The 20,756-nt window shown below is 37.8% G+C and overlaps 1 protein-coding gene across 1 annotated transcript in view; it reads right to left on the minus strand.

Moving 5' to 3' along the window:
• The window catches only part of LOC124619377 (nesprin-1), a 635,455-nt gene that overhangs the window by 160,287 nt on the left and 454,412 nt on the right, over positions 1-20,756 (minus strand). The window contains exons 96-100 of the mRNA XM_047145705.1: positions 10,875-11,049; positions 7,946-8,059; positions 6,976-7,170; positions 6,565-6,744; positions 2,810-2,956 (exon numbers count right to left, since the gene is read on the minus strand). Coding sequence (XP_047001661.1) covers positions 2,810-2,956; positions 6,565-6,744; positions 6,976-7,170; positions 7,946-8,059; positions 10,875-11,049 — 811 coding nt within the window. The remainder of the gene's footprint in view (positions 1-2,809; positions 2,957-6,564; positions 6,745-6,975; positions 7,171-7,945; positions 8,060-10,874; positions 11,050-20,756) is intronic.

The raw sequence follows: 20,756 nt of genomic DNA on the forward strand, positions 1-20,756 counted from the left end.
TGTGTGTAGCAGGTGGGCTATGTGAGGAAGATGTTGTTCACACTTTCACTTCACAAGCTGTAACCCTCACCACATTTTTTCACATGTTAATGCCATTTGTTGGGAAAAACAATGTAATTATTTGGAACTTATGTATCCAGTATTACAGTCTTATGAAATAGTAATAATTGTAATGACCTTTTTTAAAAAAATTGTTTTGTAGCTGAAGCACTATCAAACTCTCTTCTTTTTACCTTCCAGAAAATTTCATTTTGCCCCTCAGGGGTAATTACCACAGGCTGGGTGGGACCCACTAGTCGAAGAGTATAGTAATGTACTGTGAACAAACATGTTCTTCATCTGTTAATTCCCTACAGCTCAGTTAGTAGGAGGACTACTGTCTTATTCAACCTCTGCTATCCAACAACATTGTACTGTAGTAGCAACCATGAGCAAAAGAAGTATTTCATTTTATATTATTAAACATGCCAATATGTTAAGGTTATTTCAATTTTCATTTAATAACAAACAGTTGACATATAGGTTTAGAATTTTCTCCATTTGTGTTACTTCCAGAAACATTTTTTCAAAATAGGTTACAGAAACTGATACCCATTTTTAAGTATTGCTGACCGAGTATGTTGCAATACGAACTGACATCAACATTTTAAATATTCATTCCAAAAGATTCTCAACCAAATTTGAGGATTTCACATATTGCTGTAGGCTGAGGCATTAAAAAAATTATGTTATTGTATGTCAGAGTCAAGAGTGTATTGCAATTTTATAGTGTTTTCTAATTTAATGTAAAATCATATTACACCTCTCACCTGACATCTTCAGAAATGCATGTGACTAAAACTGTGCAATGGTGGCAGCAAAGTAAAAAGAAACATGACTGCATTTCCATGTTAAAACAAACTTCATTTTTGGCTAAATGGCAATGAGACTTATCTTGATTATACGGCTATTCATGCAGCATATTTTCACTATTTTGAAAAATATTTTCTATTATGATTTCATCAACTATGTCTAGGAAAAACTTAAGTTTCATTCTGTAATTCATCAATGTAGTTGTAAAAAAGATAAAAGATAATCAAGCTTATCATAGCCAGCGATTTATATGTTTCACACAGAGTAGTTTCTTTGGCTTTTAGGTCAACATGTGATACCCAAATTCCCTACTGTTTTGCTGGTATGAGCGACCAGCATAAATAAATCAAACAGCCATTTCATTCATTTCTGCCACCATATGAACAGTGTTGTTGCTATATGGCTGTGTTTAAATCCTGCAGTTGAGGTAGAATTGTCTTCATCTATGACAACACTAGTCTGCTCACAGCAGTCAATTATTGCCATTACACACAAAATGAAAGATATCATCTGTACCCAGTGCGAGAAATGACATTCAAGGTATTAGTTTTTAGAATCACAGATTGGTTGCAGTCAGTCTTGGGAACATTCTGAATGGAACTGCATTAAATACATCTGACACAAAGTAATTTTGCATTGCAATAAGGGGGAACATGAGCTTAATGTATCTGAATACTTTTGTGAATGAGAAAGCTCTGTAGTGTCCACCAAGTCAGATCATAATAGTCAGTGTATAGTTTAGTAATATAAATGAAAAGCACAATATCATGGATGTATTAATTTATTTGGCTAATTGGTTTCTAGCTTACAAGGTCATCATCATACTTTAACTATGAACTCTGGAAAAAAAGGATGTAGCTTTTTTTATTGGGCCAGGACAATGAGATATTAGATAAGCTCACACATGCAACCTTACAAAATGTAATTTGTGACAAATTTATTAATACATACAAAAAGAAACAAACACTATGGACTGCAATTAAAAAATCATATGGGAAAAAAACACTGTTTTCTTCTGAACAAAGTACCTTATTGTTTTAAAAGTGGAGGCATAAAATGTATATCAAAGAATTCCTCCATGTTGTACCAAACTTTTATTTATTTCTGTTAAGCACATGCCAGTCATTAAATATTAATCATACATGCAACTGAGTAGTTACATCCAGATGTACATTTTCTGTTGTTCCCTTAAATCACTTGAGGAAAATACCAAGATTGTTCCTTTAAAAGGGCACAACCCTCCCTAATCCAAGCTTGCACTCCATCTCTTATGACTTTGTTGTCAATGGGACAATGAATACTAATCTTCCTTCCTTCATACATGTAGAAACTACAAATGAGTTTCTAAAAGGAAATTCTAAACAGATCATCGACATAGGAGTGCTGCATGGGTTTAAAGTTCACACACATTTCAAAGAAATTATTTTCTATTAAGTTCCCAGTATTTTCTAATTTCTCACACAACTTTCTAGAAAAAGTTTCATTATAATGTATTTTATAGACTAATGTACAGACCAAACAGAATATTATCTTTCTTTTCCAGATCTGTTTCATATCAGAAAAATCTACACATGCCTGAAAAAAATATTAAAAGACAGGGAAGGTATTCTACAAATAGATTTCAACACTCATCAGCTTTCAATAAATAAATGTATTACCATATCAAAGTAAGCTTATATCCCTACATAAACTAGTTGAATTTCCGTACAGTCTCTGTACATAACTGGAAATTCTTTGATCTAATTTTGTGAGTTACACAGTTTAACAAGTTCTTCTACATGAAGGGAGTGACGAAAAGTAACTGAAAGCTAGGTGTGATTGTTTAAAAAACAGCTGCAATATTCTTACTGTTAAAAAGGTTAACTGCACACATAATCTAGAAAATTAGACAAGAAACAAACTGCTGTACAGCAATTACAAAGTGAGAGTAGATGTATAACTATATAGTAGCACTTACAGAGTAATCATGAAGTCTCTGCCGTGCCTGAGTAAGACTGCTTAGTTGCAGTGGTTCTACAAGGAATGTTTGCTTCTCATCAACCCACGTTTTCACAGTCTGATATAATGTCATGAATCGCTGCCATGCATCCAGAGCTTCACTGACCTATGAGAAAATCAAATAACTTTATCAAATTTTCTTATGTGAAAATTTATCTGCAGTAACATTTAATTCAGTAGTGCAACAAGATGCTTAATGGGTTACTGATTAGTGGCCTGTGCTGCAGTTGTTACACTAATAGCGAACTGGTCTTGCTCATCTACAGACACTAGTATTTTTTCTCAGCTGAAACACACATCAGAGTGTGCATAGTCAAGTGATATGCTATCTACAGGTGTCTGAATGAGAGACAGAATAAATCTGGAGTAGCTGCTGCAGTACACAAAGTGACGTTATTGTTATGCCAATTTCCAACAAATAATTGCAAAATATATACTTTTTTAATACATTTCAATTATTAATGGAATAAAGATGGTGGAATGAAGATCACTGAATGATCTGGAGATAGCAACAGCAACTTTAAAAAAGTTCTCAATGCTACTGTCAATACATGAATTAACATGTGGAAAATGATCTTGTGTATTGTGTACTGAAAGAGAGCTATAATGTCACCACAACAGGCAGCTAAAACCATTCAGAATAGCATATCAGTGCCAAGCTGTAACAAGAAGCAATATATGTCTTTTTTCATGTTGCACTGCTATGGCTCCAATACTAGCATATATAAATGAGAAGACTGGCACAGCAATGCATTAGCAGAAGGGAACCTAGAAATAGCCTTTACAATAGGTAAACAACACACAGAACACATTCACCACTCATGCACAAACAGAAATGCTGCTGGGACTTGACAGAAATGGTCGGATATTTGTGGACATTATATGAATTTTTCAGTGATTTACAAGTAATTTGTCATCGTCTGTCACCAGCTACTTTACAATTGAGTTTGACATTCTCTTCATGGACTGCCTATTCCTGGAATTATTGCCAAACCCACAAAATTACTGCTGTTTCGTAAAGTTCAAATGGTTTGGTGTTCCTATTGGTAGAAACATTCCAATTATCTGTTATTTCTTCTTGCCTTGAGATGTCTCTGTTATGTTTTTGTTCTGTTGCTCAGCATTTGTGCAAGAAACCAGAATCGTTAACTGTTCGGAGGTGTGGGCAAGTAATTATGTCAGTACCACAAGTTACAGATCACTTTCAGCATTACTAAGCACACTTGACTTGTACAGTATCTAGGCTAGTGCCAATGCTTTCATAAGAGTTCACAAATACATAGATGCTACAATAATCAACAGAAGTCAGGGTTCATAAAAAGATGCTTGCTATAATACATATTACCCCGCAATATTAAGGGTGATCAGTGTACAGTTGTTGGTTACCTCACTGAGCAAATCACCTACAAGGATAGACAAATTATTGTTCTGACAAGTCCATCAAACTCATTCACAAAGCATTGATAACTTGAAACGTATCAAGATGGAATTTAATCCACCTGTTATGTTTTCTGCTCTAAAGAATAACTAAATCTTTTCACTCTTTCATATTATATCTAACGCAGCTGCACATGTAATATGTAACATGTACAGGAATATATAAAATTCTTATTCACAAGAAATATCATTTAAACTTATAACTCTGTTGTTTACATTTGTCTTCCTGATTACAATGATGCCCATGATTGTACTTGAAGCCTGAGTAATGAAAAGTTACAGCTAACTGAAATAATGATGACATTGTATAATTGTAAAACATTTTGAGCTAAAAGCAGCAAAGGACATCTTGTCACCAATATTTCAAAAGCAAACATCCCGACTTTCCAAGAACACCTGTGGTATTAACTGCCATTACTTAACTTACAAGTTAATTGACATCAAAATATCAGACACTCAAAATTTCAATTGCCTGCTTTGCTTTAATGACTGCAAGTTTCTGAACTTTGACAATAAAACTTTATGGTTGTATTTATTCTAAACCGAATGACACTTGTCACTAATCCAGCCAGTAATTAAGATTTTGAATAATTTAGTAAAATAAAACATTTGTTTCAAGGTGGGTGCCATTTTCATAAATGGAGGATTTTGAATGATTGTTGAATACTGTTGTTCCCTGTACTTTTGTGAAGTACTAACCTGAAACACTATTCACAAACCAAACAATAGTAAAGTCTTATAGTCCACATACAAAAGTAAAATCTAACCTACCCAAATTTCAAAGCATTTAGTAACCCCTCCACCAAAAGCAGCTGTCTGATACCGGAGATCACACATCTCTAAGCCAGTATGTTAAAGTCTACGACTGAACAGTGCACAAATAACATCTCTCTGTCAGGTGATGTCAGCATCTGGGGCCAGAAAGCACTTGAATAACATCTCTGTTCCAGTTAAAGTTGAACTCTGTGCCATAACATAGCATATGTGACACAGACGTATGTGAATAGTCTGAAAGTGAGTAATACCTTTTCCCCTTAAAATCTCGGGCGAGTGAAAAACATACAACCTAAGTACTGATGATCTACAAACTCTAGTACTGGACCATATAATTAATGCTGATAATTGTACTGCATGTTTTTTGTGTGCACTTTCACTTTCATGCGTTGGTTACTGTATATTATGCAACCGTGAAACTTAATAAATATTGTGACTGTGGTTAATGACTGGGTGAATTTTCTTCTGTGTGTGTCTGCAAAAGAGGAGATGTGTGACCCTTAAACTGTATAGCCTGTGAATTGTAAATCTGGAACTGGCCACCACCAAAACAGTATAGCGTGAATAAAGTGGGATGAACCACTTACACAATAAATTTCTAGTTTGGTCTACATAATTTAGCACTATCCTTCATAGCATCAGTTTCCAGGATATATTTTCAGGACAGCAAGATATGCAAATTCAAGTTTCACCAGAACTGAGTGCAACATCTAGTAACAGGTAACAGATCCATCAGAAGCTCCAAAACATATTTCAGCAAAAGATTTCAGTGGCAGAACAGGTAATCAACTCTGTGATAAAACTTTCCATTAGAAGGCAAAATAACATTCACTAAAATACAAGTAATTCAACTACAGAAATAATGGAAGATAGCAGCGTGGAAAATATGTCACTATAAAGACATTGCTGCTTGTAAGTATACTGGTTGTCTCAGAAGAAGCTAGGAAGCAGTTATTCATCATGTTACGGTGCTCGAAATACTAAGAGTATTTTTCGTGGATTGTGTCATATTGTTAACCATAAACAATGGACCAATAAGCCATAGACTTTATGTTATTTTAGGCAATAAATTGTGCCTGGTTTTGTGTCAAAGGCCTGGAAAAGGCTCATCAATAACAACACTGGAAACAAAGTGTTGTATCTGCACAGGCTTGACAACACCACAAAACAAAACAAGACCAAGTAATATCAATGTCAGAAGACAATTAAGAAGTAAGTTCCATGACCCTATTAAAAGCCTTGATTGCCCATTGCACGCGTCTACTGTATAAAACGTCTGTGTCACAAATTTACACAATCAGCCACTACATAACTGTTCAACACGTAATACTATAGAATTCGTCAGTAATGTATTGGGCTACCTGGTTTAACATGAAAGATTAGTCTATAAGGAAAATCCTGTGGATTGGTAAGTGAGTAATTACATGATATTTCAACACAATGACATAGTCAGGTGAGAAGAGCTTCACATGTGGACTTATGTATGAAAACAATAAATCTTACCTGTCCCTTCTTTTCATCTAACCACGCTTTCAGCTGCTGAAACTGGTCTGTCAATGTATTGATAGTTCCTTGGATAACTGTTCTCTCATCCTCTGTCTTTGTTTTTTCACAGATTATATTCCCATTCTTTGTCAGTCTCTCTAATTTATCACTAGTACCACCAATCTCTAGTTGAATTTGCTGCAAAAAGTATAACTTAAATCACAAGCTCAAAAAACTGAAACAAATTTCAATATGCACATAATGTGATAATTAAATTCTAAGACACTTGCAAAAATATAGCATGCACATTCAACCAATCACAAAAAAGGATTTTAAACAGCTAAAATACTACTCATATCAATTCTAAAATTTATTTTTAGCTTTCTTAAATACTTTTATTCCAAACATAAAATAGCTAGAATTACATACTGAAAGATATTCTTTGAGCTGCAGAGGCTCCACTGAACGATCTTGAACTTTCAGCTCTGCATTCTGTATCCAGGCTTGAACCTCCCCAACATCATTAGCATAATCATGTCGCAGGGTGCGAGCTCGTTTGAATTCTCGACTTTTCTCATCCATTTTGTTAGATACACTCTCTGACGCAAGTTCTACAGATGACAACTAGATGAAAAAGATAAAATATGCTGTTACAGTCTGATCACAGTACTGAAAACTGATGAATGCAAAATTATACATATGTAACAATCTGATGATAAAGAGCATTTGCAACAAAGTCACTAGCAGAGATTCACTTTGCATACTGATTGGTAACAATTCACCATAACTTAAAGGAACTATGATAAAGCCCATCATGTGAACTGGGTAGGGGATCTGAACCTGGCTCATTTCACAAACAAGTCCAATACTGCATCATCTTGCCATGGACTGAATGTCACACAAACCTGTTCCAACACACAGTTTCATTAGACTTTTACACTAATGAGACTAAAACCTAAGAGAGAAAACTAGTGTTTGTAGATTTTACTTGTGAAGCATGTTTTCAGCACATATTTAGAGGAACAACAGAAAGACTAATTTGCAATGGTCACAATACAATTCAATCACTGTTCTGACTATGAGTAAACCTTATAATAAAGTGACTTAGCACTTTACTTGGGAGGTGTTGGAAATCAATCACTAGTTCATTACGTACAAAGCAACATGTTCTTGTACTGATGACTGTTGCATTAATGAATTCAATTTCAGTTTTAATTTTTGCCTCTTATCCACATTTTTCCTGATAGACTGAAATATATCCAACTGAAATCTGGTCATTCAATACTATTTTTTCTGACTTATTATTCTTTACAACTAAACTTGACAACTCTCACTTCACGTTTTAATTAATGTATCTAGAAGTTTCTATTCCATGCCTCAATCACAGCAAAGCACTTACCTCTTGAGCAATGTCAGCAGGCACTAGGTTTTGCGATTCAGTGTATTTGTCCCTCGTGTCCGAAATGAAATCCTTTGCAGATGAGACTAATGAACTGACTTCTGATTTCAGATTCTGTGAAAAGAACAGATTATTTGAATCAGAAAAAAAACATCAATGTGAACAAGGTTTCTAGAATCACTAATCCATTGTCATGAAGAATTCATACATTCCTGTCATCACAGTAAATTAAATAATTAGTTCCAAGAATTGTTTTAGTATGAGTTTCTGGCAGATGACTGAAATTAAATTAACTTTAGACATTTCCCATTTCTGTATTCCCAACACTTTTGTGCAAGTGTATTGTTCAAGCACTTCAATTCTGTTTAATACACATTAATTAATTATGTATTAGTTAGTCTACTAACTCATACAACGACCTGACGGAAGCGCAGGATGCAAGTATGCCCTCACAGTTAATTCTGTGTCTTTGCTATGGATTGCCCATCTAAAAGTGTGCTAAACTGAAGAACAACTATTTATATAAACATACAAACAAATCAGTTACGGTACTCTGGGTGTTATTGTACTTCAACTTTCACATGTGTCACATTCCTCGGAAGGAGATGGCATCTGCTTAGACGGTAGTAGGCAATCACCTAAACTTATACATAGGCTGGGCATAGTACTAAAATGATGACTGTGAGATAGCGTACAGCTCAGATTATTTGCCTGTTATTTTTAGCTGCAAATTTAAGAGCTTCTAAGACTGAGATTAACAGAAATGTCACGGTATGCTTAGAAAATACAGTGCAATATGGACACTAAGATGTGAGCAATGGTATGCAGGGACTTTGAAAAGTAAATTGCACATGTTGCCCCTACACTAAGACCATTGTGCAAAAAGTGTGGCACACAGTCAGAAGAGAGCATATGTGACAGATTTACTGCACACACAGTTCTGCTGCAGTACAGATAATTGGTGCACCACTGAGTGCGAGTGAAATGGCATGGCGACTGGAAATGTACTACGAAGTTGAAGTACGCAAAGCATTATGATCCCTGTGGGCAGGAACATGGCAACTATGTTGGAATATAGTGTCATGTATCTGTGTCACTTTGAAGCATAGTTCAGCATTCAATACAAGTTACTTGGACAACCATAATAATGTGTAACTTACTGGTTAAAGTATCCTTGTATAAAAAGTGCCCATGCTTACTGATTTGAACACACTGATAACGTCAACAGTACAAGACAGGAGAAGGCATTGTTATCCAATGCTCAAAGTGTCCTTGTCAAATCTTATGTCTAAATGCCATAGTGCAATTTCAACATTTTCAGAATTCTGACTGGTATGGTGAGCATAGTCATATTGTGAGATTTATCTATCGTCACTGTATGATGCATATATTTCCAATTATAGGTGGTACTTTACAATCAAGCACTTTCACTGAGAATGAACCAGTCTGTTTGAAACTACTCACCTAAATATATGTACTGCTACGGTGACAAATTTGTAATAAACACTTCATAAATGCCATCGGTTTATGAAGAGGGAATGACTAGATGCCACATGGTTTACGAAGGTAGTATACCCTCCATAACTCTTAATTCAGTTTCTTTAAATCCCTTTGCCATCTTCACATTAGAATTCTGCAGTTTATAAGAATGAAACTCTTTACAACTTGACTGACTCACAGCTCAATTCGGCAGCACACAGCAAGCAATTTGTACCCTGCATTTTTTTATATACAGTACAGAACACGCTATATTCAAGAGACAAATGGAAAATTTGCCAATGAAATGCATGCTGCCATCAGAAGGTGGGTTATGACCAAACCCCTTACGGAAAAATGAAGATTCATTCAATATAAAATGTGGCTGGTTTTCTGCATTGGTACATGCCTAAGTACCTGAAAAGTTTTCCAAACATCATGGATATAATAATAATATTCTGCAGTGATAAATAATTATAAAACTGTGCTATTTTCATGTAAGATGTGTGGCTTATAAAATGCCTACTGACATATTGTTTGCGCCATACAGTCTGTATGGCAAAATTACAAAATTTTATTGGAATGTCCATAATATTTACCTGAATGGTTATTGGGAGCAAAATGCCACAGCAGTGATTTATAGCAAAGGAATGAAACATTTGGTTTAACAAGAACAGCCATTTAAATATAGAGCCTACCAGCCCTTGAAATATTTACACTATAACATACCCAGTAATAAAAGGTTACATGTTATGGAAAATGTAAAAGGAAAGAGATGTGTTATGGCTCTGGCAAACACAATTTCTAGTGAATGTGGACCTGTTAGCTAACCAGTGAGGAAGATGTACCTGCTCTTCCACCAACTCTTCTGTCTCTGTCTCAGCCCATGATTATCTTAACCCGACCTCCTCTTGTTGTGGACATGACATGACTTTACTTGTAATTTACATCTTGTGTTTATGATACACCTACACCCCCCCCCCCCCCTCCCAATATGGAATAGTTTTGTGACTAACTTTTTAGCTTTTTACAAATGTTGATTCTTCTTTTTGGTGATGTCTCTAATTACACTGGTCAAAACAGGCATTTGGTATGAATGTCATTCACCTAAGCTACTTAACTTCAATGTCCCATATATTAATACGTATCTGTATCATATTATTCCCTTGTGATTTGAAAATGAAACGTAGCAACTGCTTCAGTAGTCATACGTTAATTTGCAAAATTGCACTGCTCACTCGGACTAATGGCAAATTCAACCAACGAGTCTTACTGATATACTAAAAATGAAAGCAGATACATGAACTACACGAAAGAAAGAATGTGTTCTTTGCAATTGGTGTAGTTTAATGTAGATGGGAATACACTGAATAAATCATTCAAGAATCTCCATTGAAATCTCCTATTTTCCAAAAACTGCAACATAATTTATTCTCAAAATAAAAATACGTACCTCAACTGCAGTTTCAGTTTCTTCCTCGTTGTCTCCAAAAACATAAAATACGTCAATTCTTGTCTGCAAATTTTCTAATTCTTTCTTAATTCTGCAGATTTCCAACTGGATATGATCAATGTGTGCAAGTTCAGAAGTAGCTTTGTTTAATTTGCTCCTCAGCTGTTCAATGAGCCTGCACAACAAATGATACACTTAAATCATGATGTTATACATCAGGCAAACATTTTACTTTTAATGGTATTTTCTAAAAGGGAAACAAACAATAAACAACAGCTAAACCTTAGAAATATTCACTTGCAAATAAATATTCACAACTACGAACTACTCTATAAAAACTGTATACTGCTTAGTTGAAAACCCTATCAATCTTCAGTTGTTTCAATATGCAAAACTGCTGAGAAGCCTGCCTCGAAGCTAGTGTAATGACTAAGAATCTAATGGAAAAGTGAATTATTTATTGACATATCAATAATTAGATAATACCTGTTCTTTCCAACTATTAAAAATGGTGCATTAACAGTGTGATCTGATGTTACACTTCTTATATGCCATCATCTGCCACACATTTCACAGGGAAGAATCGCACAGAGAATGTTAAGTAGCATTTGTGAACTAAAAATAACCCCAATATGCAACGCATTGTGTTCCAAGTATTCAGCAAAGTACAATAAATGTCAATAGGTAGCAGAGTATGCATTCTCACATCATATTCGATAAATTCCACATGAAGAAGAGCTTCTATGAATGTGGAACAAGTCCAATTATAAATTAACAAGCAGGAGTAGGTTTTGCAGGTCAGCTCTGTTAAGTGTGCTAATCTACTCGTTATTAATTACATAAATTACTTCTATATTACTTTATATTTAATAGAGTGTATTACAAATTTTAACCCCGCCCCCCCTCCACACACACACACACACACACACACACACACACACACAGCTACACTGAACAAATAAATAGCTACCGCTTCTCTTCTTCCACTAATCGCCTGCCATTCTCATAAACTGCTTTCTGCTAAGCACTTCCATGACTTTATTACTTTTGGAGAATGCTGTCAGATCTCTATGTACAGGGAAAGTTAAAACCAGTCTACCAAGAACCAAAATTTAGTTATCCAAGCCCAATTATTATGAAAAAGTACACATAGACTTTCTAATAAGTTACTATGTTTGCTGGCAAATAATTAAATGAATTTTGCACCTGAATATAAAGATCTGTTTTGAAATCGTGACTGGGATGCAAAGTCATTTTGGGAATTATTTTCCCTTATGGTACTGTAGTTGCAAATTTCACCATTCATTCTAAATTCATTCTTAAGACAAATACCATTACATAAATGTCTTGATTGATTTGTGAGTAAAAACATTCTAAGGCACCAGAAGAGGCTTCTGTAAGATGTTTAGTTATCAGCTTTGCCTACAGTAATGTGCACACTACATATTTTTGACCTCTGCTGAATGGAACAAGAGATTACACCTAGGGCAATGACAAGTAAAAGCTTGGTAGCAGTTTTATCAATGTGTCAAAACAGTACAACATATTTCTAATAGCACGGTGGGCAGAACTGAACTTCTTGGTTAACTTATTCATGTGGAGATGCAACCTCAGTTTCCTGCCAGACCAAATGTGTAGATTGCACACATGGAGTTTCATTTAGTGAGAGTACACAGATCTATGTGTATGGCACCTACATGACATCTTGTCTGGAATTGTATAGTATAAATTTTTGTGTAAGATTATGAGCACAGGGGTTTGCTGCAAATTTACTGTAAACCTGTTCAACTATTCTCCTAGTATGGAGATAATAAAATAGTGTGAGGTAAAGTGAAACAAGTTTGTTCATTGCATTGGGATACCAACATAACTACTTTAGTTTTCATTATGTGATTAGTACAGAAAATGAAACGAAAGCATGACTACTAGTATATACATTACTCATGTCTCTTCGATGTCGTGTTAATATAAACCACTGGGAAAATTAATCTGTTATACACATAGCATTAGCATTACAAAAACCTAACAATAATAATCTCCTCACACAATATAAATCTTCACTCAAAATTCGAATAAAAATGCGAGTGACTAACATGACTGTCTCTCAAGCACAAGGAAAGTTTTTGTTTAGAAAAAGGAAAAAAGTTTAAATAATGTATCACAACAAAATGCTCTGGACACCATACACAATACTGTAAAAATTCACAACTCAACAGCATCCATAAAGTGAGCAATTTATTGTAAATCAACAATAATTTGACTAACACAAAATACAAAAAGAATACTTGAGTCGATGTATATTCTTTTAATACTGTTTAATACGCTGGTTTATATATAGCAAGAATGTTAACGGCAAAGTTTCAAACAACCACTGTGAAAAACCTGATTCTTGATAAATGTTACTGTAGAAACAAGAAAAGTTCATTTGGCTTTCATGGAAGATAAATAACTGAGCAGTCCGAGGACAACACAAACAACAATGCTGTCATTGGTGGAGAATACCAGCACCCATAAATGCGGGAAGCAGGATGTTCTGATTCTCTAATGCACAAAGAATGAGAAGATTTATACGCTCTACAGAGTATTTATATGTTCCATAATAGCTTCTAATCGTGTTGTAAGACAAAATCAGAGTAGGTCCAGTCATAGACGCAACAGAGCAGTGCCAGTTAATGAAGTTGCTTCACCGATACACTGTTTCATTTACGATGCAATCTAAAATTTTCCTCTGAATCAACTTTCCCTCGTGGAAATAATTATGTGTTTTTAATTTCACGGTTCTAGTCATGCATTTTTATCGCCCAATTAGGAAAGAAAAAGTTTGTATCAGCAGATGTGTTACGGCATAAGTAATAAATCGCTAAAGTCTGAGGAGATTAGTGTTTGATTACCGAACCGATAGGCTACTATTTTTGCCGCACACTTCTGAAGAACCGCGAACGTCCGGTTTGTAGCCGCTACGATTCAATAAGGGCTGTAATTTAATCAACGATCTATGACACAGTGAGAGGTAACATGCGGTGTGAAGACTTTACAGCAAAATTTGGATTATCAACAGGTACAACACTATCGGTACATGAGAAATTTCGTTTTAACTGCAATAGAAGTAATTCTGCACAAACTGAGCGAGAGAGAGAGAAAAGCATCTTGCAGTTGTTTATCTTGTATATGTTTCGTCTAATTAATTTTGATACGAAATTTGTAAACACACACACACACAGACAGAAAAATTCCTCTGTACTAGTGCACTGTCCGCATGACAGGGGGTTCAAACTTCGGGTGTTGAAGTAGTTTAAAAAGTGCAACAACGAGTAAGTAAGTGTGCTATACTAAAATTTTTATGAAAACTGTTTTCAAGTATTGTTCCTTGTATATTCCTGTTCTATCATGCACAAAAATAACTCGCTGAAGCATCTCAGCATTTATATTTGTTACCTGCTGCTGACAGTCCATAACGCAGTATGCAATCAAAATAAAAGGAAATTTTCTATAGCAAATTTTGTAATCATAACAGCGACGCACTTGATCAGACCTGCTATCGCAACACGCGGGGACAGAGCAGGAACGGATCCCGGGCTATTAAGTAGCTGCCACCGGCCAAGAGCCGCGCCAGCTCTCTAGCGGGCTTCCTCACATCTCACGTGGTCAAACAAAACGTCTCACACACAACACTTTCTGCCCTATTCGACCGTTTCGCAAGGGCAGATGCGACAGGCCCCCTCCAGAATCCCGTTGGTGTACACTTGACGGCAGTATTGAAAACACTGGAGAGCAGGTCGGCGGCGGGAGTGCTGCGCTGCTGCCGGCCGGCGCCATAATCGATACTTGCTGCCATCGGCACTACAGCGCGCTCACCTCAGTGGATCCCCTGTCTCGCTGCTCTCCAGCCACTCAGGTCGGACGTTCGAAACTGTTCGAATCTCGAGTGATCAGCCGCCGAGTCCGGCACGGTCAGGAAGTCCCGCGCCTGCGCGCTGTCCTATAGTACCTTGGCACCTTTGCCAAAACCGATTTGGGACGAGGCTGGGAGGGAGAAGAGAGGCATGTGTGTCGGCGGTGCTAAAATAAGATCTCCCGCTTGCAACGAGCATTAGGCTTGCTGGACTGTCGGTCTGCGACGAGATGTCCGTGGGGCGCCGGGCGACTGTTCCGTCATCGACTGGACCGGTGCGATGACGCCACCGACGGCCACCGACGCGTCAGTTGCGAACTACACCGTGCAGAAATCTAAACGGCCCACGATGTAAACGCTGGACGCAATGCCTACCGCATCTCACAGCCAACCGGAATTAGATTCCAAGATCTGTTTCTGCGACAGAGTGGTACTGGTAAACACCTCACCTGCGATGTTTCCTCTAGTCTGTCGAAAGTGTACACAATGAAAGCAGAATCTTATTTGCTAACTTTTACGAGTGTCTGCGGCACAGAACGATGTGAAAACATCAGTACTGACTTTGGCTCTATGTAGGCGAGTAAACGTTATAATCAATCTAGGGTGAACCCCGTGGTAAAAGATCCTGAGTGAAAGGACAAACTGAAGTTTCTTTCTCATTAATGATTAACTCACTTGTTACATCCCAGAAATAAAGATGCAACATACGAGTGAAGTATTCCGTCGACATTGGAAGTCAGAAGCTACACGGGGAAGAGAGAGAAGCGAAAGTGTCTTGTTGACGGAATCATCCCGTCACTAACTTCGGTTGATTTAGTGACGCCAAGCAGCACATAAATGCGGATAGTCCAACCGGATTTGACTCTACTGTGCCGATATGGGCGGTACATTATAACATTTCTTTTTCTTTTTTAATACACACGGAAAACGCTACCGACATGAGCGGTGTGAGAGAAGGAGAGAAAGTGTGGAGGCCTTACTCATGTTTCTCGTACCCCGTAACGCCGAACAGTTTTGTTCAGTGGGCCAATCCGAGAGGTGGGGTTAGCGACCCTAACGGGAAAGTCAGTTTATTTAAGCACAATTTAAAATGTCCCCGTGTTTGTGTTATTTGTGACAATGTGAGGGGAGGGAAACGAAATGCGCTATCCGCCACCTTACTCTTGTAAAACTATGCGATCTCGGCGTAGCCTCATTGCCCCGTGAAGCAGAGGTTATGGGTTCGTCGTACATAGCTGTGAGGATTAAATGTGCTCCATATAGCTGGGGAATCAATTTATTGAAAAGTTCGTGTCTTGTTATTGTGGTCTTCAGTCCGAAGCCGGGTTTAATGTGGCTCTCCACGCTAGTTACTCCTGTGCAAGTCTCTGCATAAAAATACTGCAACCTATATCCATTTGAACATTGCTACATTCAACCCTTGGTCTCACCTAACAATTTTTATCCCAGACACTTCCCACCATTACCAAAGTGACCATTCATGATGACTCCGGATGTTTCCTATCAACCGATCCCTTCTTTTAGACAAGCTGTCAAATAAATTTCTTATTCGCCCGAATTCGATTCTTCATTAATTACTTGCTCTAGCCATCTAATCTTCAACGTTCTCCTGTAGCACTGTATTCCAAAAGCTGCTCTTCTCGGCTGAAATGTTTATTAACTTTATTGTTCACATTCCACTTCCGTACAAGGCAACACTCCAGACAAATACCATCAGAGTAAATTTTCTAAAATTTATATTTGAAGTTCGCAAATTTATCTTTTTCTGAAGTGGATTTCTTTGTTTTGGTAGGCTGCAATTGTATCCTCAATGCTTCAACAATCCTCACTTATTCTGCTGTCCAAATAAAGGAACTCATCCACTACTATTAGTGTCAAATTCCCTAATCTAATTTCATTAGCATCGTCTCATTTAAGTAGAACACAATCCATTACCCTCGTTTTACTTTTGTCCATTTTCACTTTACAACCTATTTTCAAGAAACTATCCATTCCGTTCAATTGTTTTTTTTTTTTCCAAACACTTTGCCGTCTCTTGACAAAATTACAATGTCATTGACTGCCTTCGAAGTTTTTGCTTCTTCTCCTTGATATCTGCGTATAGCATTTTTGGCTGGGACTACTGAGGAATTCTGACGCCCGGTGTAAGTCTTTTTATGTGGCGCCACTTAGACGTCTGGTTGGACAATGATTACACACACACACACACACACACACACAGATTACACACACACAAACACAGTACCGAGCGGAGAAAATCCCCGACCGGGGAGAGAATCGAATCCGGAGCCCCGTGATCGAGAGTCCCCAACACTAAACACACGATAACGAGCTACTCACTACTACTCCCTGAACTTTAATTTCCTTTCCAAATTGTAAAATTGGTTTCCATCACAGCGCACTCGATGTACATACTGAGTAATATCTAGGATAGTCGTGTCTGTATTTTGAAACTATGGCTTACTAAAGTGATGAATGGCTCTAAAAATTCTGAATAGAGAAATACAATCGTGTATGATTTTTCAACATTAAAAATAAGCAAATAACTATAACAAATAAAATTAATTTATTTGTTTTAACTTGGCTCAAGGGTACGCAGGGTTTAAGCCAGCTCCACTCCTTTTTTGCACGTATTGTTTTTGCACGGGTACAGTAGGGTTGCGTACAGGTCGATGCAGATACTAGTAAGTCGCTTGTCACACAAATTGTCTTAGTCACAGAGGCACGATATTCGCTTCCACAATGCTAACAGCAACCGACGCTCCTCGCTAGGTCGTGTGGCAATAGATAAATCTAACAAGGGAACCTCCCCATCGCACCCCCCTCAGATTTAGTTATAAGTTGGCACAGTGGATAGGCCTTGAAAAACTGAAAGCAGATCAATTGAGAAAACAGGGAGAAGTTGTGTGGAACTGTGAAAAAATAAGCAAAATATACAAACTGAGTAGTTCATGGGACGTCAAGGACACTCCGAAGGCAGGAGCGCCGTGGTCTCGTGATAACGTGAGCAGCTGTGGAATGAAAGGTCCTTGGTTCAAATCTTCCATCGAGTGAAAAGTTTAATTTTTTATTTTCAGTTTATGTGACAAACTCTTATGCTTTCATCACTTTTTTGGGAGTGATTATCACATCCACAAGAAAACCTAAATCGGGCAAGGTAGAAGAGTCTTTTTACCCCTTCGCCAAGTGTACAAGTTAGGTGGGTCGACAACATATTCCTGTCATGTGACGCACATGCCGCCACCAGTGTCGTATAGAATATATCAGATGTGTTTTCCTGTGGAGGAATCGGTTGACCTATGACCTTGCGATCAAATGTTTTCGGTTCCAATTGGAGAGGCACGTCCTTTCGTCTACTAATCGCACGGTTTTGCGATGCGGTCGCAAAACACAGACACTAAACTTATTACAGTGAACAAAGACGTCAATGAACGAACGGACAGATAATAACTACGCAAAAATAAAGAAAATAACATTTTCACTCGAGGGAAGCTTTGAACCAAGGACCTCTCGTTCAGCAGCAGCTCACGCTACCACGGGACCACGACGCTCAGGAGCTCACTGTCTCCATGATGTTGCCTATCTGTCCCGAGGACCACTCAGTTTGTATATTTTGCTTATTTTTTCACAGTTCCACACAACTTCTTCCTGTTTTCTCAATTGATCTGTGTTCAGTTTATCAAGGCATATCCACTGTGCCAACTTATAACTAAATCTGAGGGGGGTGCGATGGGGAGGTTCCCTTGTAAGTGCTTTCTTACAAAGCCACAAATAATTAGTTTTCCTACACGAGTACATTTTAAATTGTGCTTAAATAAACTGACTTTCCCCGTTAGGGTCGCTAAACCTACCTTCCGTTCGGTTCGGTCCACTGAACAAAACTGTTCGGCATTACGGGGTACGAGAAACATGAGTGAGGCCTCCACACTTTCTCTCTCTTCGGTAGTTCACTGAGGCTTTTTGCGGATGATGCTGTGGTATATCGAGAGGTTGTAACAATGGTAAATTGTACTGAAATGCACGAGGATCTGCAGTGAATTGACGCATGTTGCAGGGAATGGCAATTGAATCTCAATGTAGACAAGTGTAATGTGCTGCGAATACATAGAACGATAGATCCCTTATCATTTAGCTACAATATAGCAGGTCAGCAACTGGAAGCAGTTAATTCCATAAATTATCTGGGAGTACACATTAGGAGTGATTTAAAATGGAATGATCATATAAAGTTGATCGTCGGTAAAGCAGATGCCAGACTCAGATTCATTGGAAGAATCCTAAGGAAATGCAGTCCGAAAACAAAGGAAGTAGGTTACAGTACACTTGTTCGCCCACTGCTTGAATACTGCTCAGCAGTGTGGGATCCGTACCAGATAGGGTTGATAGAAGAGATAGAGAAGATCCAACGGAGAGCAGCGCGCTTCGTTACAGGATCATTTAGTAATCGCGAAAGCGTTATGGAGATGATAGATGAACTCCAGTGGAAGACTCTGCAGGAGAAACGCTCAGTAGCTCGGTACGGGCTTTTGTTGAAGTTTCGAAAACATACCTTCACCGAGGAGTCAAGCAGTATATTGCTCCCTCCTACGTATATCTCGCGAAGAGACCGTGAGGATAAAATCGGAGAGATTAAGAGTCCACACAGAGGCATACCGACAATCCTTCTTTCCATGAACAATACGAGACTGGAATAGAAGGCAGAACCGATAGAGGTACTCAAGGTACCCTCCGCCACACACTGCCAAATGGCTTTCGGAGTATGGATGTAGATGTAGATGTACTTCACTTGTAAAAAAAAAGTTACTGACCATACTATTATACTTAAAAGCATCAAGTTATGTCGTTTATAACATACTAGCTATTCTTGCAGACAATTTTGTCCTAAATTATTCTCTTGTGTAGGCAGTAACTATTAATGACAATGAAGTCTCATGAGTGCACAACAAAATTCTTAATACAACAGTAACTTGCAAATAACAAAATGCTTATTATCATAAGTACGATTGTATGACGTACGCTTACTATCAAAAGTACGATCCTATGGGGTACCAGGCGAAATTAGTTACTAGTTTGCGGATTTATTGGTAGAGAGGGCGCAGCATGTTATTTACAACCGGCCGAATCGACTCTTTTCACTCGGTTGCTCCCAAAGAATGGTTTCACTCAGAAGAATGAATGAATAATTCAGCTGATACGTAAAACTACAACCGATTGAGGCAATTATTTTCCAGCACAAGTCTGGGTCGATTTTTTTTTTAATTCCGTTGTTCGTACCACTACTCCAGACAGATGACGAAAAAAGAAAATTATGCGTTAAATATCGGATACGTCGCCGAGTTTGAGAAAGCAACGGACGAAGATCCGCGAATACGAGACTCACGTGATGTGAAAAGAACGGATCGCAAAGAGCGTCCCGATGTCGTCATCATTTATTTCCGGCGGTATAAACACGCGCCCAGTCGGTGGGAAAAACCGCAGCGGTCGTAGTAGGCAGGGCTTCGCCTTCGCTGGAATAATAGCTGACAAAAGCGCCACCGCAGATGTGACGACGAGAATCTCAATGCCATTCTTACGCTGTTTGTATTGCCGCCGTGATCATACCCCCCCACCCCCCACCCCCCTCATCCTGGCAGGTCCGCCAAACCGACTCGCGGCAACGGACTTTCGCGTTGCGTCACATTGCACAAACCCCGCTGTGGAAGCTTCTTTTTCCATCATCGATATCTATGGATCCCCTCTGGGGTCTTGTACCTTAAAAAAGCTTTTGGACTTTAGCCAGGCCTAAATTTTACCTTTCCCAACAGATAGTTAAGCAAGCATTCTCCATTTATATCTCTTAACACTCGGGCTCTCTCACCTCATATCGATAGCTGTAAATACTAATCTGACAATTTTTTTCATTTTTTTCTCTTCTTAAGACAGACATGATTTCCAATACAATACTGCCTCTAAATTTACACAGATATAAGTATTATATACGTAACGTTTCT

The sequence above is a fragment of the Schistocerca americana genome, chromosome 6 (genome assembly GCF_021461395.2).
Source record: "Schistocerca americana isolate TAMUIC-IGC-003095 chromosome 6, iqSchAmer2.1, whole genome shotgun sequence".
Classification (NCBI taxonomy): Eukaryota; Metazoa; Arthropoda; class Insecta; order Orthoptera; family Acrididae; genus Schistocerca; species Schistocerca americana.